The sequence below is a fragment of the Hibiscus syriacus genome, unplaced genomic scaffold, assembly GCF_006381635.1.
Source record: "Hibiscus syriacus cultivar Baekdansim isolate YM2019G1 unplaced genomic scaffold, ASM638163v2 tig00111506_pilon, whole genome shotgun sequence".
In the NCBI taxonomy this organism is placed as follows: domain Eukaryota; kingdom Viridiplantae; phylum Streptophyta; class Magnoliopsida; order Malvales; family Malvaceae; genus Hibiscus; species Hibiscus syriacus.
In genome coordinates, this window is record NW_024063109.1 from 364,856 (window position 1) to 389,173 (window position 24,318).

The 24,318-nt window shown below is 35.9% G+C and overlaps 2 protein-coding genes, 1 non-coding gene and 1 pseudogene across 6 annotated transcripts; 3 read left to right on the forward strand and 1 right to left on the reverse strand.

Annotated features, from left to right (window-relative positions):
- Positions 1–850: 850 nt before the first annotated feature.
- LOC120164351 lies at positions 851–1,072 on the forward strand. The gene has a single exon (XR_005519720.1). It is a non-coding gene; the product is annotated as a small nucleolar RNA U3 (small nucleolar RNA).
- A 1,436-nt stretch (positions 1,073–2,508) lies between these two features.
- Positions 2,509–5,935, forward strand: LOC120164251 (agamous-like MADS-box protein AGL15). Of its 2 annotated transcripts, XM_039174007.1 has the most exons (8): positions 2,514–2,882; positions 3,839–3,917; positions 4,200–4,264; positions 4,365–4,464; positions 4,575–4,616; positions 5,103–5,144; positions 5,235–5,407; positions 5,602–5,935. In XM_039174007.1, the coding sequence occupies exons 1-8, from the start codon at positions 2,701–2,703 to the stop codon at positions 5,684–5,686; spliced, it is 768 nt and encodes a 255-aa protein (XP_039029938.1). In that variant the 5' UTR covers positions 2,514–2,700; the 3' UTR covers positions 5,687–5,935. The 2 variants fall into 2 exon arrangements, with proteins under 2 accessions (XP_039029937.1, XP_039029938.1); XM_039174006.1 differs by having other exon boundaries at positions 2,509–2,882; positions 5,103–5,407.
- A 2,263-nt stretch (positions 5,936–8,198) lies between these two features.
- Positions 8,199–16,804, forward strand: LOC120164166 (annotated as a pseudogene).
- Positions 16,805–17,996: 1,192 nt separating this feature from the next.
- On the reverse strand, positions 17,997–23,514 carry LOC120164288 (putative disease resistance protein RGA1). 3 transcript variants are annotated; one of them, XM_039174049.1, is made up of 2 exons: positions 18,983–23,514; positions 17,997–18,210 (listed from the first exon to the last, which is right to left on the reverse strand). In XM_039174049.1, exon 1 carries the CDS (start codon positions 23,462–23,464, stop codon positions 19,217–19,219), a length of 4,248 nt encoding a protein of 1,415 aa, XP_039029980.1. In that variant the 5' UTR covers positions 23,465–23,514; the 3' UTR covers positions 17,997–18,210; positions 18,983–19,216. The 3 variants fall into 3 exon arrangements, with proteins under 3 accessions (XP_039029980.1, XP_039029978.1, XP_039029979.1); XM_039174047.1 differs by lacking the exon at positions 17,997–18,210 and adding an exon at positions 18,235–18,701; XM_039174048.1 differs by lacking the exon at positions 17,997–18,210 and having other exon boundaries at positions 19,019–19,045; positions 19,138–23,514.
- Between the last annotated feature and the right edge of the window lie 804 nt (positions 23,515–24,318).

The following is a 24,318-nucleotide window of genomic DNA, read 5'->3' on the forward strand; positions in this document are numbered from 1 at the left end:
AAAAACTAATCATTGTTCAAAACATGATTTTGGTAATTAAGGTGGAGTGTTGTTTGTTTTAGATGTCTTGGATTATAGCATTTATGTTTGTGTTATATCAATGATTCAAAAAAAATTGAACATATATTACCTTATAATAACTAGGGATGATCATGGGTCGGATTGATCGAACCCAATAAGAATATGCAACATTAGCACCACTTTGACTAGGTTAAATCCGTCTAATTTTAATGGAAAAGCAAATGACAAGTCAAGAATTATAATTACAATTTTTGTTTAGTTTAATCCTTAAAAATTTATTTAATCCTAAATTGATCGATATTTGTTTTTAATAATTTAATATTTAAATAAAATTATAGTAAAATTTATAAAAAAAATATATATAAAAAATTATTATATTTTTTTTAATAATCTAAGATGATTACAAGATAATATCTATTTAATTTTTCTTAATCATTAAAAATACATACACACTCCGTAGATACATCTACTCAAACTTAGGACCTCAATAAAAATGATATTCTTTTTAATCACTTAAATCAAATCACTAAGTTGAATTATTATAATAAATGTAATTTTTGTTAAACATATAATGTTATAAATAATGCATGAGTTATCGAGCAATAAAAATATTGTTATAGCTGGGATGATGTATTTAAATGTTAAAACAAGTTTAATTAATTTACTTTTTGGTAAATTAACAATCCGTTCCTCCTAAGGTTAAGTAGATAATGGAAGACACGTGTAGGTTATAACACTGACTATGCTTCGGAAGCTGAACAAAATCCCACATTGAAGTGGAAAGCCAAAAGCGAACATTATTTAAGTTAGAACCGGGAGACGTAAGGGCACGACCTTACTTGAACAGGATCTGTTCTATAGGCTCGTACCTCTGTATCCTTGAGTTCTAAGGAGACAGGATTCCAAGTCTGGTTGATGAATCGAGGCTGTGTGATCAGAGCGTGATTATTGGTCCGGTGGCTCAACTGTTGTGAGATCACCGTGACCGCGGAGGATCGTTCTCAGCTTGCTTTGTTCTAGCTGGGGTGGTCACGCAGCTGTCTGACAGACTTCCAATCCATTTTTTCTCCCTTTTGCTGCCTTTCACAATCTGAAAGAATGCTAGCAGAAGGTTAGACACTATGCATGTCAAAACTGGATGTATCTGAATCAATATTTGTGTCTCTGTGTGATTAGAACATAATTTTTCCCTCTATTTTTTGAGTTTGAAACTGCTATGACTCATTTTGTATTTTCCCCCTAAACAGTTAATTTAATTTGCAGGCGTGTTGCGATCAAACTACTCGTGGCCTACTTCCAGAGAAACCACGACAAAGACGTATGTTAAAAGAACTAGAAAACCAAATTCCCCTGCTCTAATCCTTTTGTTTACTAATATTGGGTAATAAGTTGTGGGTTAATATTGGGTAATGAGTTCGGCTGATGGGGTTGATTTTATACTAAAAAAATCGAATAAAGAGAAAAGAGGGAATCAACATAAGATGCTAGTAGATCCAGCGAAAACTAGAGAAGTCCCACTGTTGCAGCCTTGCGCAGGGCCTAGTTCATCTGTGTGACAGAACACTGCTGGTTCTGATTTCTTGAGCACTGGTTTTCAACAACCTGAAATCTCGAATTTAGAATTCACAACCTTTCCCTTCACATTATCAGTTAGTACCGACCGTCTATCAAGACGATACCAAAACACTACAGAGTTTGTCATATGTAATTCTTCAAAGTTATAGTTGTTCGTCGATAATGCAGCCATGATAAAATTCCCTTGCATCAGTTCTACCATATACCTTTATTATAATAATAAAATAAAACCATATGCTTGAAAGATAAATACTTTTTTAAGGTTTAATTAGGAAAGTTAATAATCTATAGAGCAAGTGATTAAAAGTTTTCAGTTGACATTTTCATTTTTTAAAATCGTATGAGCAAAAATTTATTTTCCACACCCTTAGTTAGAAATGGTTAAAAAATAATGATAATTAAAAGATAAATGCTTTTTTAAGATTTTTTGTTTTGAAAGACCTTGAAAGGTGAAATATAAGGAAATAAAGCTTAAAAAGTCATTGTTATAAATATTCCGCAAAATCCCACATATCTAGTGCTAGAATCTACCATTTTTGAAAACAAAAATCCTAAGATGCGTGCGTTTGTAGCCGGCAAATCTCCTCCTCAAAAACACATTATGTATAGAAACAAATATAGCAACCAAGATTCAACAAGAGTTAAACAGATCAAGCAAATTCAACCCATTAATTGATAAATTTTTACTCTTTTTAAGTGGGGACCACAGAAAAAGAAGGTGGGGTCCAGCATCAGAGCCTATAACCTAAAAAATTATCTCACCCAAATGTGGCAAAGGAATATATAATGGAAGCACACTCTAAATAGAATTGCAGAGAGCCATGCAAGAAACTTGTCGTTTCCAGTTTCAAAACGCCTGCCCTTTTTTATTTTTTTTTCTATCTTCCCCCATTCTCTAATTTTGGCAATAATTTCTTTCTCTTACTGCCCAAATTAAGCTTTCTCTCCTCTTAGTAATCAAAGTAGGATATTTAAATTCAAAGCCAGAAGTGGTTGGTCATTTATTCATTTGTTCTACAGAGATTGAAATAATCAATTACTTTTTCCTGTAGTTTTTTTTCTGGGTTTTTGGGAAGAAACTGAAACAGAGCAGAGAGGAGAAAAATGGGTAGGGGGAAAATAGAGATAAAGAGAATAGAGAATGCTAATAGCAGACAAGTCACGTTCTCCAAGCGGCGTGCGGGTTTGCTTAAGAAGGCTAAGGAACTCGCTATTCTCTGTGATGCTGAGGTTGCTGTCATAATTTTCTCCAATACTGGCAAACTATTCGAATATTCCAGCTCTGGGTATGCATTACATATAAAAAATGAAGATTCTTTCTTTTTGAAAATGTTTCTTTTTATCATTGCATGAGTGTTTTTTTGGATTATATCAGACTGGTGTTTGACAGGGGGTCACCGATTGAGAAGTTTAGTGGGTTTTTGGAATTTTTAATTTGTTTAAATTCTTGCATGTTTGTTTAGATTTGTTTCTTCTGATTGTTTTGACATTATATTATTTTCTGTCAATTTCGTTATGAACATCAGTTCTTCCTACCTTTTCTTCTCCGTTTTCAGAATTGTTGCATTTTATGATCGACAGTAAGTTTATTATCATTTAAGCTTTTTAGATGGGAAAAATGTTTTTTTAGGAGGAAATGACTTTTGTGAAATTGTGCGTTACCTGTTTATTTCTTAATTTTTGCATTGCATGTGATTTTTGGAAGAGTTAATGCAAATTTGAAATTTTCACTTTTGGGGGGCTTTTTATAAACATGTTTTCTTCTGATACACATTAGAGGTTTTGTTTTGAATTGCAAGCACAGAATTGTAATGAGATGTTCAATTTCTCTTTGCTTGTTTGCTTTTATACCTACATCAAGTGAAAAGTTGCATCCCTTTCATATACCAACTGAGAGTTTCTGATTGAAATTTCAATGGAAAATTGGTATGCCAAATGATTGAGTTTATTGAAATTTTAGATGGTACCTTCTTTTGAAGGATTGGGACATGTTAATCTATGTCGGTTTCTACCTGTTAGCCCCGATGATCGCAGATTAGTGAGATAGTGGAGGCATCCTGCTATAGGAGATCATAAAGTGCTTTGCTTTCTTAAGCATTGTTTGTTTCATTGTGTAGATTGGGTTCATAGTTTAAGTTTTATGTTTTATGTAATGGGAACGCTGAATGTTCTAATTTAAAGAATGTGTCTAATTTCTTTCTAGAATAAGGGTATTGTCTTATTCAGTTGTTCATTTGTGCAGCATGAAGAAAACATTTTCCAGATACAACAAGTGTTTGCAAGGTTCTCCAGAGATCCCTCTAATGGAACATAAAGCAGAGGTAATATGCATTTTATGCTTAGAAATGCAAATCCCGTTTCCTTTTGTGTCGGAACAACATATTTCAACTTCATCATCTGTATGTGCGTGTTGTATCTCAAGATGATAATTGGAAGTTGGAATCTAAGACTTAATTGTGCATGGCATGTGGTTACTGCCAATCGAAATAAGTTAACTAAATTTTCTTCTCTGAATATGTTTCTGTTTCATTTATTTTTTCTTTACAATAGTTGTATGCTGAAAGTATTCATACGGATGATTTCGGGTATACACTTGTTTGCAGAAGCAAGACTCTAAGGAGACAGAAAATCTGAAGGATGAAGTTGCAAAGCTGCAAATGAAACAACTGTATGTCATCTTAATTATCTGTTTTGTGTTGACCGTTATATTTTTCTTCTATACAGAGATATTACTTTCCCTTGAATTAATTATTTTTCTGATTTTATAGACAGCTGTTGGGTAAGAACTTGACCAGCATGAGCTTGAAAGAGCTCGAGGTCCTGGAGCAACAGCTTAGTGAAGGGTTGTTATCTGTGAAGGAGAAGAAGGTTGTATGACATTTTCTCCAAATTCATCAGTTCTATTAGGTTAATTGCTTACTTGTTTCTAAAAGCAATCTGTTAGTCGAGAGGCCTTAATACAAAATCTACCATTTCAGGAACAAGTTCTTATGGAACAACTACAGCAATCGAGAGTACAGGTATGTCAGATCCCACTCTGCATATCTTTTATTGTCTAAAAACCATATTTTTGAACAGTAAAGACGGATGCTACGCCTATGGTTATCTCCAATTATAGGCTCATTTTGAAAAGAAAATTTGATCTTCATCATGAGAATGCTTGATTATACTTGTCTGAAGGCATGGTCTCATGGAACTTGCAACACATTGGTTATAAACACTTGAAGTTACTCTAATCTGATAATAATAAGGATGGTAGTATGCAAATGGTGGGAACCAGAAGGATGGGAGGAAAGTGGGAAATGGAAAGTTTATTGGAAGTAATTTAATTTGTGAATCAACACGCGGAAAAGGGCTAAAAGTTACAGTTCCATGCATCTTTCCTGTTGTGTATCTGTCAATGAAGTGGATTAATATCTATATGCGTATAAAAGATTGTTTTTTTAAAAAGGAAAAGATTAAAAATCCCTTCCAGTTAATTAGTTCATTTGAATTTCTGTTTCCAGGAGCAGCGGGTGTTGCTTGAGAATGAAACTTTACGCAGACAGGCAAGTTATATTTCCATTGACGAAACTGAAAACCATTCATTATGGTTTGGGTTACACGTAACCTATTTTTACTTGTGCCTACCGATGCAGGTTGAGGAGCTAAGAGGTTTCTTTCCATCAGCTGATCACCTGGCCCATTCCTATCTCGAATACTATCCTGTCGAAAGGAAAAATTCTCTCATGAGTCATAGTATTCCCAGTCCATATGGCACCTGTGCTTGCACTGTCGAAAAGGGCGATTCAGACACTACCTTGCATTTAGGGTATGTATTTCTTATATTTGGGTAGTTTGTTCTTGAGATTGACTAGAGTCATTACTTCATTGCATTCTACTGTTGCCTAAGTGTTACTTGATTGTTTGATATCGATTGCACTTGCTGACCAAAATGAAGTTGTTGCCCTTTTCACCGCTATTGTCCGTTCTCGTAGACTAACTCTATCTGTCTCTGGATGTCAGGTTTCCAAGTAACTATCCCAAAAGAAAGAAACCCGAAAGAGAAAGCCGTTCCAATGACTCAGAGAGCCAATTGGGGCCAGTATGATTCTTTCTATAACGCCGTCCCCTTGGCCCCTAACAGAGATGACAAAACTTTGATATGGGTATGGTACAATTGAGTCTAGTTTGGCAGTTTTCTTAAAGAACCCTTTGTTCAAATCAAAAATGTCCATCACAGTGAAGTTATAGATGTTTCATATCAGTATATTGGATGTACTTTTAGTACTAACAGTTATTGGGAAAAAGGAGACTATATTCGCAAATAGGCTTTCCTTTTGTATCAAAATGGACCTAGTTTTCTGTTTTTGTTCTACTTCCAGAGCTCTCATCTTCCCCTCAGGTACAAGTTGCAAGTAAAACTATTCCATTTCCATTAATAATTTTGAAGATACAATATATATATATATATATATAACACTTTTAGTTTCAACCTATAATATTACTTTGTCTAACCTAAAATGTTAGGTTTTTAATAAGATTTTCGATTGATTTCTACTGATTTTGAACCTTATATTAATAAATTGTATTTAAAAAAAATTCCAAATTTATAAAAATAAAGAAATAATATATTTTTAAATATTTTATCAATTAAACCTATTAATAAAATTATAGAAATAAAGAAATAATTTATATAAAGTTTAAGTCCAAATTTTAGCGAGCAGACAAAATCCAAGTCAGAAAGGAAAACTGAAACCCCAGTGGACCGCTCTACATCATAAGTCTGTTAAACGTTTTCTTAGACCAAATAGAATTAAATGTTGAAGTTTCAATGCAACAACTTTAAATAAGAAATAAATTTTCTTATAATAAAAAAATTAGTTACTAAAATTTAAATTTAAAAGGCACTTTTTTTTTATTTTAATTATTAATATTAATTATCATTTTCAATTATTATCTTAACTTATGTGGTAGTTTACATGTAGATGATGACATGACAAATGAAATTAATTAATCTTTTTGAAAAATTGAAGATTTAATCATTTTTTATAAAATTTGAGAGTTTATTTAATCTTTAGAAAAAAAATAAAAAAAAATAAATTTATAAAATAAAAATATAATAAATTATAAAACTATAAATTTTAAATTATTAAAAAATAAAATTAAAAACATTTGTAAAGTTTTAAAAGAAACTTAACACTTACGTAACAAAAAGTCTTCGATAATCTTTTCTTGTATAACACTGATTTTTGTTTGTATAATCATCGGTTTTCGATTTATTAATCGAAAAATATAGATTGAGTACTGCAGAGATGAGGACAACCCTCCTAACCCAATTTGCTGCATTCACAAATGTCAAGATTCAAACTCATGATCTTTTGCTTAAAAATATCTAGTGCTTAATCCTATTAGACCAACTAATTATTGGTAAAAACACTGATTTTTAATTATTATAGTTTAAAAGTATTGTAATATAGTTTATATGAAAATAATATTAATGAGTTTTTTTATCATAAATTCTAAATTTTCAAATGTAATTGCTATAATACAATCACATTAATTTGAGTTCTCTATAGTAAACCCCAAATATTCAGTAATATATTCACAGAAAAAATAATAATCGATTAAACGATCATCTAAAAATTCAAATTGATTTCGTCTTATTATATCAATTGCTTCTAACCAATTAAATTTGAAATCCAAAAATATTAATTAGCATCATTTTTTATAAAATAAGTTATTATTGTTGTAACACAATATTGAAAGATAATCGAAGATTTGTTCGACTAAAACATTTGAACTTTTAATATTTTAATTTTATTTGAATTTTTATACAATTTTTTTGAAAAAATATCAATGAAACCCTCGAATTTCTAAAAATTAATTAAACTCATTTAACATGTTATTATTCACATATAAATTATTATATGAATATCATAAATTATCACATCAATAATATAACAGCTAATGATGCATTCTCTTGAGAGAAAAAAATAACATTGATGCAATTCATGAATTTAATTTAATGTAATTAAAAATAAGGGATAATATTAATAATTTGAATCGAGTATCAATGTAAAAATACCCCTTAAGTCTAATATTTATATCTTTTATTATTATTTTATTTATTTAATGGTTAATTTAGCATTTGAGGATAGGGTTGGCCCTGTAGGTATTCAGCTTCTACCGCTGTGGCTCAGGGCGGCAGGCAGTCCCCTACCGTTGCTACTGTCCTACCGACGACTACTCTCATCCAATTTGTCCCATCTTTTCATTTCTTAACCAATTTTCTCTTAGTAATAGGCCCTCTTGAGGAGGGTTGCACGTAATTTTATGTTAAGAGGATAAAGTTAAAAAATATTTAAAAAATGAATTTATAAAATTTTATAAATAAAAATATAAATTTTTTAAATATGACGCGTTAATTATTATTATTGTTTAACTTCACCTTCTCCACTACTTGTTCAAACTCTGAAAAGTTCTGTTGTTTCAGTTCCATATGATTTTCTTACCTTTGCACATCAAGATCCTCATATTATATTATACTACTGTATGACATGCTCTTTGTACATGCATGGTCGGCTTTCATCAACATTTTGTCTCCTCCATATTCTTCTTCTGCATTAATTATTCTTTTATATTCTTCACGAATTTGACATAAAACGAACTCACTTTTGGATCTAAAAATCCATCTTTCTTCCTTCTCTTTCTCTCTGTCCCACAGAAAACACAATGGTTAGATACCCTTTTCTCCTTCTTACATTCTTCTTCATTGTTTCATCCATGACGACTCCAGTTTGTTAGCACAATGAGCCTATGAGCCTGTGAACGCCAACACTTCTAGAGCATGCAGCATAAATGATTCTAGAAGCTTACTAGGAGTTAAGTTGTTAAAGATTTGTTGAGGTTGTTAGTAGTCAGTTACAAAGTCCGTACCAATCTTGTAAAGTTGTATATAAGGATGTGAGAGGTGTAGATCAATAATATACTTTTTCATCTTCTTCATTCAGCTTACATAAGTTCGTTAGCTTAGATCATATATCCAACATGGTATCAATCGCCATTGATCGTGGGATCATATTTCCTTGCTTCCGCTCATGAATCTAGATTCTTGAAGATCAACTCAACCATAGATATTACCTCCACGACGTCTCGAAGCTTCTCCAACAAGAAAGTTAACGTGGTTCTTGATGAAACCAATTTCTTACTTTGGAAATAGCAGATCTTGCTTACAGTCAGGAGTCACCGGCTGGAGCGACTGCTAATAGGTGATGTCTCCTCACCACCCATGACGGTTATTGATCCAAATTGTGAGACTCGCGTAAATGATGAGTATGAAGATTTTGTCGCGCAGGACAGTGCACTGACATCGTGGCTTCTTTCAACGATGATTACACATATGCTCCCACAATTTGTTGGAGTTGATACTGCTGCTGCCGTTTGGGAAACGATTCTAAATTTCTTTGCAAATCGCTCAACTATGTCTGTTATGAGTCTGCATTATAAACTACGGTCAATAAGGAAAGGTAATGATAGTATGCGAACTTATCTCACACGCATCAAGGAAGTATGTGATGCTCTTGCCTCGTGTGGAAGTGCAGTCCCACCAGTTGAGCAAATTGTGACAATCTTGAAAGGTCTCCCTTGTGAGTATCAGCCCTTCATGGCTGTTGTTTCTACCATGAAAGAGGATTTTTCAATTGATAACATACATACAATGTTGATGGATGCTGAGGTCCAAATTGCAAGATTTGATGAACAGAAGGAAATTCTGCCAATTATGCTCGATGAGACACTGATCGTAGCACCTATAATCGTTCAGAACATAGGAACAGTCGTGCAGCGTCATCTGTATCTGGATCGAGGAATGGTGGTCGAACACGTGTCCAATGCCAACTTTGTAGGAAGCCAGGCCACTTGGTTGACCGTTGTTAGCATAGATTTGATGAAGACTTCAATTGTGTTACTATCAATTCTCACTCTCCCAAAGAGAGTTCCTCTGGTAACTACTTCTCGTCTTCTGCCAGTAACCAAGGTTGTGAGGGTTGCTCGCGTATAAAGACAGGTTCTCAAGCAAATATGGCCACTGCTTCTTCTGAACGTTGGGTGGTGGACTCGGGTGCCACCCATCACGTTACAACAGACAAAGCAAATCTTACAAATGCCACTAATTTCCATGGACCAGGTAAAATTACAGTTGGTAATGGTGTTTCCCTTGACATTCGAACAGTTGGTAGGGCAGCTTTACCTACTACATCTAGAATTTTAATATTACATGATTTGTTGCACGTTCTTCATATAACGAAGAATTTGCTTTCAGTTTCGAAGTTTGCTAGGGAAAACAACATCTTTTTTTTAGTTTCATGCAAATAACTGATGTGTACGTGATGAGATTACCAAACGAGTGCTCCTGACTAGTGAAGAATCTGGAGGGCTCTACTTATTTGTGGCAAATTAGACTGGGAAAGAAGACATGTGCACTGCTGCTGATGTTAATTTAGCTACTAAAACTGTGACTAGAGAGCTTGAGGAGTTATGGCATAGAAGACTTGACCATCCCTCTACTGAAACACTAAGACAAGTAACTAAAGAGCTCGATGTAAAATTTTCTTTTGATATTAATAAAATGTGTACCATTTATGCAATCAACCACATCCTATGACACTCCATTTCAACTTATTTTCACTTATTTGTGGGGACCTCCACACATCTCCTCGAATGGCTTTAGGTATTATGCTTCTTTTGTTGATGCTTGTACCAGACACACGTGGATTTATCTCCTCAAATATAAGTCTCAGTCCACCAAAGCTTTTTTACCCTTCCAAAAGATGGTGTTAACTCAGTTTTGTGCCTCTATTAAGTCTGTTCAAAGTGACTGGGGTGGTGAATTTCGCAGCCTTTCCCCACTTCTAACCAAACTGGTATCACTCACAGATTAGCGTGTCCCCATACATCCGAGCATAATGGGATCGTTGAGAGAAAATGTAACACCCTAACCCGTATCCGACCTGAATATGAGTCTGAGGTGTCACATTGACTTTTCAAACTTTGACACTTAAAGAAAACAAAGAAATTTTAAACTTTCATTAAAACCAAATACCTTAATTTACATAAAAGAAACCACAAAATACTAAATCGATCAGAGTATTCGTAACAAACACTTTTCTTACATGCCAACATTATACACGACAAAATACATATTTTATCTGTTACTTCTGATCTGATCTTCTAGCAGTGTTGTTGTTCTTACCACCCTATTTTCGCTCTTCATGATTCTTGGTACCTACGTGTAAATCACTTACACGCTAAGTCATGGACTTAGTGAGACATATAAATATAATAATAATGCATTCCGTATGAATATGAACATGCAATCTATTCATTCAATCATGTCATATACAATTCAATGTAAACAATAATAATATGGTAACATATAACTATAACCATGCAATTACCTTTGATAACCTTTTATAGGCCCATATATTTTTGAGAACTCAAGGTATTCAAGTACATTGAGGTTGTGCGCTATGATGTCACCACAGCTCGTATGGGTCCCACTAGGGGCTATGAAATTTGTCCCGAAGGACCTATGTATTGCATTTGTCCCGAATGACCACTCTTTAAGAACCATATACATATTCCAGTGGATCAAATCTGTCTCAAAAGACCCTGTAAATGTTCCAAAGGATACATATATGTCCCGAAGGACCACGTAGAACCCTCGACTCTTGGCATGCCAACTATACCTATAGCTCTCATATCATATAACATGGGCATTATTCTTATGTTTCATATGTTCATGTATTCATGTCATTTATCTTGTGATCACATAACTCATATCACTTACCATGTTACATGTGCATTTGAATCTATTCACATATATCATTTATCAAATCATATGAACATATATACTTTATGCATGTATCATAATAATTATCATGTATGCATGTTCATAACTATTGTGCTATGAAAATCAACATAGGAATTAGACTTATCACAAGTCTTATTCTATTGTACTATACTTATAATATGTACTCACCTTAGCCTTGCTTTGACTCGATTCTAATCCTTCAATTGTTCCGGAACGAGATTACGTTCTAAATCTACATAGTAATACATTGATACATATCAGTATACTAATTGATATATTCTAAACTATCACTCCTTAGGCTAAAAAGAAAGTTATTTTATCTTTTAATGAAGGTATACATCGATACACTACACCATGTATCGATGCATCCCTTGACGGGTGCATCGATGCACTATCTATGCATCGGTGCATAAATTCCATTCGATGTTTGTATTTAAGGGGGTGCATCAATGCACTACTTGTGCATCGATACACTGATGACATTCGATGTTTTTATTTTAAAGGAGTGCATCGATATACTTCATGTGCATCGATACACCTTGAACAATTTCTGGGATTTACTCATGATGCATCAGTACACAATGAATGTGTATCGATGCATTCTGCCCAGAATTCACTTCTTGAACCCGAAAACTTATCCATTTTGGCTTAAATCCTTCATATTTCATCCCCTTTTATATTCTTAACTCCAGTACACATACTTAAATCAATATATACTCATTTATTTCATCTTAAACCTCAAAATCCTATCTTCCTCATGAAATTCAAGAATTATACAAACTTTGCAACATGATTAAATTCCACTTTTAACACTTTGTTTGTCTTAACTAGATTGATGACAAGTCAAATTTAACTTCCAATTCTAGATATGAACTTTATTCCAAGATTTCATTCAAAAACTCACAATCTTTAATCTCTTCTAATTCCATCATCTTTTAATTTTAAGATAACTTAAGCTTTCCTTAAGCTTAGTTATCATCTAATAATCATAAACCAATCTTAAATTTAACAAGAAAGTAACTAACCAGAAACTCACCTTTGTTTTGGGTTCCTACGCATGAAGGAAGAAGAAGAGAAGAAAAACTCTGGAAGCTTGTAGATTTCTCTTCCCTTCCACATGGTTAATATATAACCTTTCTTTAATTTAATTATTTTCCTTATAAAAGACCCTTTTGCCCTTCACTTCATCTAATAATTACTTATATTTTTCAGGTAATATTTTCAAATAAATCATTGAACTATTCCATTCTTCTACTTTAGTCACCAAGTTCTGAAATTTTTATAATTTAATAACTAACACATAGATTGAGATGTTACAGAAAACACAGACATTTAGTTGAAATGGCTCTTGTATTACTGGCACATGCAACTCTACCAATGGAGCTTTTGTCGTATGCTATCATTGTTGCTGCTCAGCTGATAAACAAACTGCCTACCAAGGTCCTACAGGGGCTCTCTCCTACTGAGAAACTATTAGGAAAGAAACCAAATTACAGTGAGCTCAAGGTGTTCGGGTGTCAATGCTTCCCTCATCTGAGACCCTTCCAAACTCATAAACTTGCGTTTTGGTCACAACCATGCACTTACTTAGGTGTTAGCCCCCAACACAAAGGCTTTCTGTGCTTGGCTGCTGATGGGAAGATATATGTTTCTAGGCATGTTGTTTTTAATGAAACCATGTTTCCCTTTGTAGGAAAGTCGGCCCCAGTTAAATCACGTGTGATTCAGAATCATCGTTCTCAACCTATTGAGATCGTGAGTAATAAACAGTTCGCACCTGTGCAACAACCTACTCATTCGGGTACCCCAGACAGTATTGAATCAGGAGAAACCTTGCCTCTTAACATGGAAGGTGTCAGTGAGTCGTTGAATTCCCCCACAGAAGTAGGTACTGGGTTTACTCCTGAGAGTGGCTATACCGAGGGAGCAGTACAAGAATCCTCCAGTGTAGTTGCTTCCAACAGGGACACTAGTGAAATAAATGGAAATTTCGAAGCCAACTCTAAAATTCCTGCCAGTGAAGCCATTCCTTCCAGTGAAGACAATGACAATTATGAGATTCCCCCTGCTGGTGGTAGATCTCATACGAACATACACCCTATGCTCACAAGAGACAAGTGTGGCATTTACAAACCCAAAGCTTATTCCTCTCAATTTGATGAGGTTGTTCCCTCGACTATCGATGAAGCACTACAATCACCTAAGTGGGATGCTGCTGTTCAAGAAGAATATGATGCGCTTAAAATAAATGGGACCTGGACACTTGTTAAACTACCTTCAGGTCGTGTTGTTGTAGGGTGTAAGTGGTTTGTCAAAGTAAAACGAAACCCAAATGGCTCAGTGCATAGGTACAAGGCACGTCTAGTTGCCAAAGGGTTCTCACAAGTACCTGGGTATGATTACCTTGACACCTTCAGTCCTATTGTAAAGTTTACAACGCTCAATGTTATTTTGTCAGTTGCAGTAACCAATAACTGGGAATTAAGGCACGTTGACATCAACAATGCCTTCCTTAATAGAGATCTAAGAGAAGCTATCTTCATCCAGCAACCTCCTGGTTTCGAGCAGTCAGCAGCAGATGGTGTGCCTCTTGTATGCCAACTGCAGAAGGTATTATATGGATTAAAGCAGGCTCCTCGCAACTGGCATGCCAAACTGAAGGATGTGCTTCTTCAAATCGGCTTTAAAGTGTCTTGAGCTGATACTTCCTTATTTTTCACAAAAATAGGCACTGAACATATCTTTCTCTTGGTCTACGTGGATGATATAGTAATTACAGGATCACCATTATCTTCCATTGCCAATGTTGTTTGTACACTTTAAGACGCTTTTTCACTCAAAGACTTGGGGTCCCTTAACTACTTCTTGGGAATTGAAGTAAAGTGGTGTCGTGGTGCCTTGATGCTTAGCCAAAAGAAATTTATTTTAGAGCTTTTGAGGAAAATTGGCATGGAAAATTCTTCACCATGTGCAACACCAATGGTTCTGACACCCAAGTTAGTTGAAGATGGCGAACCACTGACTAATGCTACCATATATCGATCCATCGTTGGGTTCTTATTATACGTTTGTCATACCAGGCCTGAGCTGGCCTTTAGTGTTGGAAAGGGGGCCCAATTTATGCATGCGCCTCATGCAAGTCATCTACCAGCAGTAAAACGGATCCGAAGGTACCTTGCAGGAACCCTTGAGTATGGGTTGGTGTTTCTGTCATCCAAGGCGAGGTATGCGGTTTCAGCATTTGCTGATGCTGACTGGGTTGCCAATGTCTCTGATCGTCGATCAGTTTCAGGCTTTGGAGTATTCCTTGACAATCACCTAGTTGCATGGAGCTCCAAGAAACAAAAAACCGTGTCACGATCAACCATGGAGGCTGAATACAAAAGTCTTGCTGACAATACTGCAGAGGTTACTTGGATAAGCACTCTAATTGATGAACTTGGGCTAAAGCAACACGGAAAATCTGTTATCTGGTGTGATAACACAGGGGCCGTGGCAATGAGTGCCAACCCAGTTTACCAATCACAATCGAAACACGTAGACCTTGATGTGCACTTTGTTCGCGAGAAGGTAACAGCTCAACAACTGTGTGTAAACTATATCCCTGCAACCCATCAAATTACAGAAGGCTTCACTAAACCACTGTCCAAAGCAGCTTTTGAAGTGTTTAGGGAAAAATTGGGGTACAATGTTTTCCTCAAGACCAAGAGAAAATAAGAAGTAGAGGGAATGTTAGCACAATGAGTCTATGAGCCTGTGAACGCCAGCACTTCTAGAGCATGCAGCATAAATGATTCTAGAAGCTTACTAGGAGTTAAGTTGTTAAAGATTTGTTGAGGTTGTTAGTAGTCAGTTACAAAGTCTGTACCAACCTTGTAAAACTGTATATAAGGATGTGAGAGATGTAGATCAATAATATACTTTTTCATCTTCTTCATTCAGCATACATAAGTTCGTTAGCTTAGATCAATATCCAACACAGTTCATTGCCAGAAGCAAACAGAAGCTCTAACCCATCTTTACATGAACAAGACGAGGGCAAGTTCTGGAATCGACAAGAGTCATTTAAAGCCAATTCATCACATAAACAAGACCAGTGTACATCCACAACAAGGAATGAAGGGAAAGGACATAATTCAAATGTTGCCCAGACAGCCTCGCGTCTCGCTCGAACAGTACGGTGGCTATGTGATTGTCGATAAATCGGTGAGTCGTGCACTTTATTATTATTTCATGGAAGCTCAGCATTATGCTAAGGAGTCCTTGCCTCTTCTTCTTTGGCTTAATGGAGGTACACTTCTAAATGATTGATTATTCTCTTTTCATTGATAATGCATTCTGGTTTTGTTGGTGTTGTATGATGAAGATGATCCTTCACGTCACAGGATTCTTATCTGGAAAATTTTGATGTGTCCATTGTGGCTCAAGTGGTCGCTTGTCTATTTCTGTGTCACTCTCTTTCCTGCAACGAGGACACATTTACAGTGACAGATAATCTAAAATTTTATAAATTCGTTCCTCTTAAAGTTTAATAAGTTTCTTTAATTTAATTGTTGTGAATGGCAAACAATTTTTAATTATTGAGTTTTACTGTTCTAACTTCTCATTTGTTCATACTGGCTACTTGCTATTAGAATATTAAGAAATAAAGAATGAAAACTGTCACACTTTTGACTTTATTCCCAATGCACCTCTAAATCTAACTGGTTTTTGATGAAATGCCACAGTGAAAATAATGATTTGATTGTATGATTTTGTGACCAGGGCCTGGTTGTTCATCTCTAGCCTATGGAGCAATGGAAGAGCTTGGACCCTCAGGGTTCATAGCAATGGAAAAACACTTTACAAAAATAGATACTCATGGAACTATGGTAACATTATATTTATGATCACATGTATCTTATCCGAATAGGATACCGCAGAATTTCATCTTGGAATCCTGAACAATTTTTTGGAATTGCAACTGCAAATGTTCTGTTTGTGGAGTCACCTGCTGGGATAGGATTTTCATACTCCAACACAACGTCAGATTATGACAAGAGTGGTGATAGTAAAACAGCTGTTGACAATTATGTGTTCCTGTTAAACTGGTTGGAGAGATTTCCTGAATACAAGAACAGGGAATTTTACATCGCTGGAGAAAGCTACGCGGGGCATTATGTCCCTCAACTTGCTCACACAATTCTCCAACACAACATCAAAGCTAACCAAACCCTCATCAATCTCAAAGGAATCCTAGTATCTCTCTCTCTGTTCTCTGTCTTTTAACCAATAATTCTGTTTTTTTTTTTTGCCAACATGAAGACTTGATTGAAGCTTAGGACATTATGGTACAGCTGCCATTGTTTAACCTTATTCTTTGCTGTGATCAATGATGAAACTGATAACAAAGGAATGTATGATTACATGGAGAGCCATGCTCTCATTTCTGATGAAACTGCACATGGGATAAAAAATACTGTAGTTTTTCATCCGAGTTGAGCTCGGAGATCAGTACCGAGTGCCAAGCAGCCATGGATGAAACTAGGGAAACTTACTACCTTGATATTTACAATATTTATTCCCTTTTATGCCACAATTCCAGTCTCACAGTCATTCCCAAGATAAGTTAAAACGAAGGTTAAACATCAAACATTCGGACGATGATGAATCCAGTAATCTGATTCTTTGATGTTCTGTGTAGGTGGCGAATTTTGACCCGTGCAGTGATGATTGCGTACATGCTTATCTAAACAGGGCTGATGTTCAAGAGGCCATGCATGCCAATGTAACGAAGCTCGACCATGATTAATTGGGAACCCTGCAGCGATATCAGCAGATAGGGAGATAGCCCTTCCACAATCATTCCCCTTTTAAAAGAATTAATCGCTAAAGGAATCAGAGTGGGGGTTTTCAGGTATTAAAATCATTGCCATAAACTTATATTTTATACGTGTCATCATTGCGTTGTGTAGATGTGGTATGTATTTTATATGATGTAATGCAGTGGCGATACTGATGGGAGAGTACCAGTTTCTTCAACCAAGTACTCCATTAAGAAGATGAAGCTTCCGGTTAAAACTAAGTTGCACCCATGGTACCTTGATGGGGAGATAAAACTTCCGAGTTAGTTTCAATTCGAGTCATGTTGGATTATTTTAGATAGTGATAGGACATTATCTGTGTGGCAGGTTGGAGGTTATACTGAGGTGTACAAAGGAGGTTTAACATCTGCTACCGAAAGAGGGGCGGGGCACCAAGTGCCAAGCTTCCAACCAAAGAGGGCACTTTCATTGATCTGGCATTTTCTTCCCGGAGACCTCACGTTACTAGCTATTTCATCTTTCATTGTTTCAATCGTCTTCAATAGGTCTCGATTTCGGGAAAATTGTATATCATGACATATCTCCATCTTCTTACATATACAAATATTGATTCTAAACTCTCAAAAAAATGCATTTGATGTTTTTGGTATGATAGACCCAACCAGACAATATTTGAAACAAGGTTTCATTAATTATGTCTCCATGGAAGGCACAGAAACAACTGGCAATCCAATAATTCAGCAACAGCAGCAAGAAAAAGGCTGAAAATTTAATAATTCCAGTGTCTCAATCAAGTTAAACAAGGACTGGTTCACAATTTTTAACTCAAAACTTGTACAAGGAAAAAAAATAAATCAGAGAAGACAAATCTCTGTACTCATCGAGGTGGGTTCTTTCATCAAACAAAGCCAACTCTTTTTTATTCCCCAACAGCCTCTAATCACTTTAGAAAGGGGCCTACATCAGATGCACAAGAACAGCATGTTATGTAAAGTTCAACCATATTAATCAATAAAATAAAAAAAATGACAAGTTGGCAATTGGTACACAATAAAAAGTCAAATTGATCAAGTTTAGTTAAAGGTCTCATTGACCTCCACAAAATGCAAGACACCTAGGCTTTGGGTCACATGTCAACACCCTAAACACAATCCTCGTTTACAGACAAACTTTAACTCAAGTCACTAGTCCTATAGGAAGCTCTAACCAGACATAATATAAACAATCAAGATACACAAGGCAAAAAAATTCGTAGGCATGACTAGAGCCCTAGCGAGCGGCATATGGCAAGATAGCCCCTTCTCTGCAAGGAATCCAAAAAATGTGAATGCATCAGCTGTATAACTTTCTCTTGACTCACTATAAACAGCTTAAATAATGAGCAAGATCACACAACCTGTTGTCAATGACAGATGATTCAGTCTTTACTAACATTATCCACAAAGCTCCTCAATATAGAGAAATTAAATGCATTGCAAGTAATCTCCTAGTGGAAAGATAAGCCCTTAACAATTTAATAAGCATATTGAGTTCATAGAGAGCAACTCAATTCCAATATATAATTTTAGGAACTCCATGGAAATGGTCAGGTTAATTGCCGTGATATCTGCATAAAAAGAAAGTAAATACATCTTGTCTGAATCTACGTTGGCTAATCTTACTTTTTAGGTTCCCCTATTTTTTTGTCAGTTTGTGCAAGTTGAACTAAAATCAGATTATTTATATTTACCTTAGTTGACTGATTGATGGCTGGAACCTTTTTTGATGTAACATGCTTCTTTTCCATTTCCCTCTACGAAGCAAGTGAGAAAGTGGAATCGTTATTGCTAAAATGATTTTCTAATACTAAGCTGATGAAAATTGATGGCACCTGAAGAAATTTACCAAAGAAATAAAGGGGATGACATCCCTGTGCAGTTCTCACTTCTCCCAAAGAAAACACAAGCTGATCTGCCAAAGGACACTAAATCTCTGTAGCTTCTATCTCAACACAGGGTATGTGGGATATCAATGGCCAATATTCCCCCTTATCTCTTGAACATAGATTTTCCAGAAGTGGACAGTTCCTGATACAAAGTCTTCCAAGTGTTGCAGGCAATCCTTCCTTTGGCAAACGTTGAAGCTTAGGACATCCGACAACCTCTAGTTCTTCAAGTGAGGGTAGATTTTGAAGCCCCTTGGTCAGGGATTCTAGATTATGGAGTTTTGCTATATATATGGAAACTATAGTTGCAGGAAGCAGACACTTTTCATCTGGAAAGGAAACCATCTCTGGTCCACCAGCAATGCTGAAATCTTGAAGAGAGATTAATGTGTGTAGGTTCCATTCTGATACTGGTTCCTTGAGTTCTTTACAATACCAGATCTCAAGTGACAATAGATTAGGAGGCAAACCCCCTCTAGGAAAAGAAAGAAGACTCGGACAATCACAAATTGTTAAATATTGAAGGGAAGTGAGATTTGACATCTGATCAGGTAGAGACTTGAGCTCCACACAGTTGCAGATATTTAAAGTTCTAAGGTTGGGAAGGAGGAAACCCATCTCTGGGAAGCATTTCAGATTTTGACAATTGCTTATATTTAATTCTACCAGCGACATGAGCTTGCATAGTGACTCTGGAAGGCTTATTAGAGTTGAACACTTCCAAATATCAATATATTCAAGTGATGCATTGTTAGGCAGCATCCTATCAGAAAGGGTTTCCAGCTTCAAGCAATCCCAAATCTTAAGCACTTTAAGGGTAGTTGGTAATTTACCTTCTGGAAAGTAACGGAGAGATGGGCATCTGATGATCTCCAATTTCTCAAGATAAGATGTATATTTGTTGTTGTCAGCATGCATCAATCCCTCAGGTAGAAAACATAGGTTGATGCACCCTTGGACTTTTAACCTTTTTAATTTAGGAGGTAAATTCTCTCTTGGAAAGCATGTGAGTAAAGGACATTCTTCAATTTCCAAGTCTTCAAGAAGACATCCACTGATTATCCAAATAGGCAGGCTCTTAAGCGCAGGACAATCTCGGAGCTTCAGATGCTGAAGTCTGGACAAGAAAGCTGTCTCTGAAAAGGATACAAATTTTGGGCATGATTCGATATGCAATCGTTCAAGAGACACGGGGAAATACATCTTATTATGCCCTTGATTTCTTTCATTTCCAGCTAGTGATAAAGAGGGAGAACTTCCATTAATCTTTACAGGCTCAATAGAAACAACAGCCTCACATTCAGTAACCTTCTGCCACAAGGATGTCAATCCAATGCAATTGGAAATGGAAAGATGCTTTAGTGCTCCTGGAAACTGTTCAAACACATCTGGAAGGCAGGTAAGGTATGGCAGACTCCTGACTCTCAGTGTAGTTAGAGAGGTAAGGTCAACCAGTCTCACTGGAACCATTTTATTGCAATCTTCAATATTTAGTTCATGAATAGATAGGAAGCTCATGACTGAATCAGCCATGTTCGGGCATCCTTTGACTGTAAGCTTCAGTAGAGAAGGCAGGTATCTGGGTAGCTGATGCAACTTTGGACAATTATGAATCATAACCTCACGTAGATTAGGGAATTCTCCATCTCCTTTATTAGCTTCGTTAGGATAATACCAATGTTTCCATTCCAACATATTCTGAAATTGTAGAACTTCCAAAACAGGAAAAGGCTTAAAAGTAGGTAGGCTACCTCCGTAAAACTCAAAATCTAATTTTTTGACCCCATTCATGCCTTCAATTGACATCATCTTCAGAGATGGTAGTCTCCCAAGTGCTGGAAGGGACGTAATGTTTCTACAGTTCGAGAGGTCTATATCCACAATATTAGCCAATGAAGGACCACCAAACCAGGATGGAAATTTTGTACCACCATAAAACACAATTCTAATTTTTTTGAGATTTTCATGAGGTTGTAGCATGCTGAAAACAGGCATTGCATTTTCACTATTTCCAGCATCAATGAACTCTTGACTCCATTGCAACTCTAAGCTGTCAAGCCCCTGCTTATCTTTCAGAATGCACTCCCTAGCATCTCGAGTATCAACCACATTTTCAAGTCCACAAATAGAAAGCTCCTTTCGCAAATGCAACAAGTCCTTCAATTCTCCAATGTTAGGCCTCCCATCCTTCGGCACAACGAATTTGGACAAAATCTGTAGATCTTTCAGATTACCGATATGCATAGGCATCTCAGCCAAATTATCGGTATCAGTAAGATCAAGAACATGAAGATTAAGCAGGTTCCCAATTGCTTGAGGAAACTTAATAAGGTTCTTGCACCCATGCAATATCAATGTCTGCAAGTTGATAAGAGAACCCAAAGAATCAGGCAATGATTTGATTCTGGTGTGAGATAAATTAAAGTACCTTAGTTGAATCAAACCACCAATTTGATGAGGTAGCTCATCAATGCAATAACCACTCAGACACAAAACCCTTAAATGACTTAACCTTGGCAGCAACTCTTGTAAGACTTTGTTACTTAAATAGGAATTCGCTGCCAAAGGCAATGTTTGAATTGGTAATGCTAAGAAAGTTCTTAAACTTTTCATCTGAAACAAAATTTCAAATCTTTTTGGAATGTCAAACGGGTGACGGAGGAATGAAAAATGACGAAACTTTTCAACTCTTGCATATAATTCGTCTCCATCGAAATTGAAGCATGTTTCTCTGGAAACAAATTGAGCTAGGTCATTTATGAGATCATGCATCACATAACGAGCTTTGTTTCTAGTTGACTGTTGGAAAAAAGATCTTGTCCACAAATCATTAAAATATTCAGTTCCTATATCCTTCATTTGCCTCTTTCCTTTCGCCTGTTGAAAGAAACCCTCTGCCATCCACAACAAAACCAATTCATCCTTCTCAAATTCATAATCCTTTGGAAATAAAGCACAATAAGAAAAACATCGCTTCAAATGGAAAGGAAGGTGATGGTAGCTCAATCTTAGGGCTGGAAGGATGCCGCTTCTTTCTTCAGGCAAGTCCCACATCTTGCTCTTTAATATATCTTCCCATTCTTGACGGTTCCCTTTAGTACGCAGGAGTCCTCCAAGGGTCTTGGCCGCCAAAGGCAACCCTTTGCACTTCCTCACTATTTCCTCTCCAATTACTTTTAGGTTCGGGTGTTCTTCGAAATCTGAAGTCCCAAGGGCATGCCGGGCAAACAATGAGAAACAATCATCATCTGTCAATTCTTTCAAATGATAAGTCCCACAAGTAGCCATGATCGATGCAACACCTTCATTTCGAGTTGTCACAAGTATTCTGCTTCCAGCTTCCCCCGCGATGAAGGGCCTACAAAGAATTTCCCATTTATCATAGTTCTCATTCCAAACATCATCTAAAACAACTAAACTTTTCTTTCCCAACAACTTCTCCTTCACTCTAACTTGGAGTAAGTTCAGATCATTTAAATCGCAACTCTCCAAAGTAACAGCCTGAAGCACCGTGGCAGTCACCTTAGCAACATCAAATTCTTCAGATACACAAACCCAGATTCTCAAATCAAAGAAGCTTTCAACTTTGGCATCATTGTACACTAACTGAGCTAGAGTGGTTTTACCCACACCACCCATACCCACAATGGAAACTACACCAATATCAGTAACACCATCATCACAATCGTTCATCAACAAATCAAGAACAGCCTCTTTATCCCTTTCCCTGCCGTAAACACGAGACTCATCGACAAGAGAACTGGTTCTTAGCCTCTCCCTCATCCTTTCATCCCTCCCTCTATCATTCTCTACCAATCTCAAATCATTCTTCATTGCAACAGCCTCTTCCAATCTAACAGTAAGACCCTTTAATCTGGATGCCATTTTGGTGCTAAACTTAACCGTTTTTGAAGGATTACAACTAAGACAACAAGTCGAAATATATCTCTTCACCTTGTTAGTGGGGGAAGAGGGGTTCTGTTCTCCCATCATTTGACGGCGAAGAGCTTCAGTGGCGAGCTCGTCGATGATATCATCGGCATCATAAGCAATGTCTCTTAACTCGCTGAGCCACAGCTTCACTGAGCGGCTCGTTGTTTGCTTTTCTTCTGCATCTTCGAGCAAAGCATTGATATTGAGCAGCAGCTTTTTCCATTTCTCGAGCTCCGATGAAAATTTATCTTTGTGTGCAAATTTCACGAAGTGGTGCGAGGAGATGAAGTCTACCAGCGAACGAAACAAAGCAGAGACGACGGCGTCGCCCAGAGAAGCCGCTAGAACTTCCATTAACAGAAAAAAAAAAAAGATTAAGCTAAAAGCACCGTAATTTGACACTGAAACAAACCCCGTTAACTTGCAGGATGCGTGAAAGGCGGAAGTGAATTTTATTTCAGCTTTGAATTATTAAATAATTTATGCGGCAAATGCGTTATACATATGTCTTTAAACTATTATTAAAATATAAATATCATATAAAATAAGGTTTTATATCAATTTGATTATAAATTTAAATATTTAGAATTATTTTTCATATAATATATTTAAGATATATAGATTAAATTTTTAATATATATATATATATATATTAAAATAATTTAAATACGAAATATTAAAAAGTAGTCATATAATATTTAATGATACTATTTACCATTTTTAACATATCATACTGTTGTTCAAATTTATATGTATACATTAGGGTGTAAACTAGCCGAGTCGAGCTCGAGTATTGCTGAGCTCGACTCGAAAACTCTGAAATGGAACTCGATTCGACTCGAAAATTTGCGAGTTTAAAATTTTCAAGCTCGACACGAACTCGAAATGAAGAAAAAAATTTCTTAAACTTAACTTGATTGAATCTTCAAACTCAAACTCGAACATGAACCTTAAATACATGAAATCTTAATGTATTTTTAAAAAAAATTAATATATAAAAATTAATATTATTAATAATTTATTTTAAAAAAATAAAATCTTAATATATTATATTTTCGAGATGTTCACGAGCTTTTTGAGTCGAATATCGAGTAGCTCATTTTGGCTCGTTAAGAACTGGAGTCGAGCTCGAGTCGAGTCCATTCGATCCTAGTATTTATCGAGACTTAATGGAGTCGATCTCGAGTAGCTCACGATCTGTCTCGTCT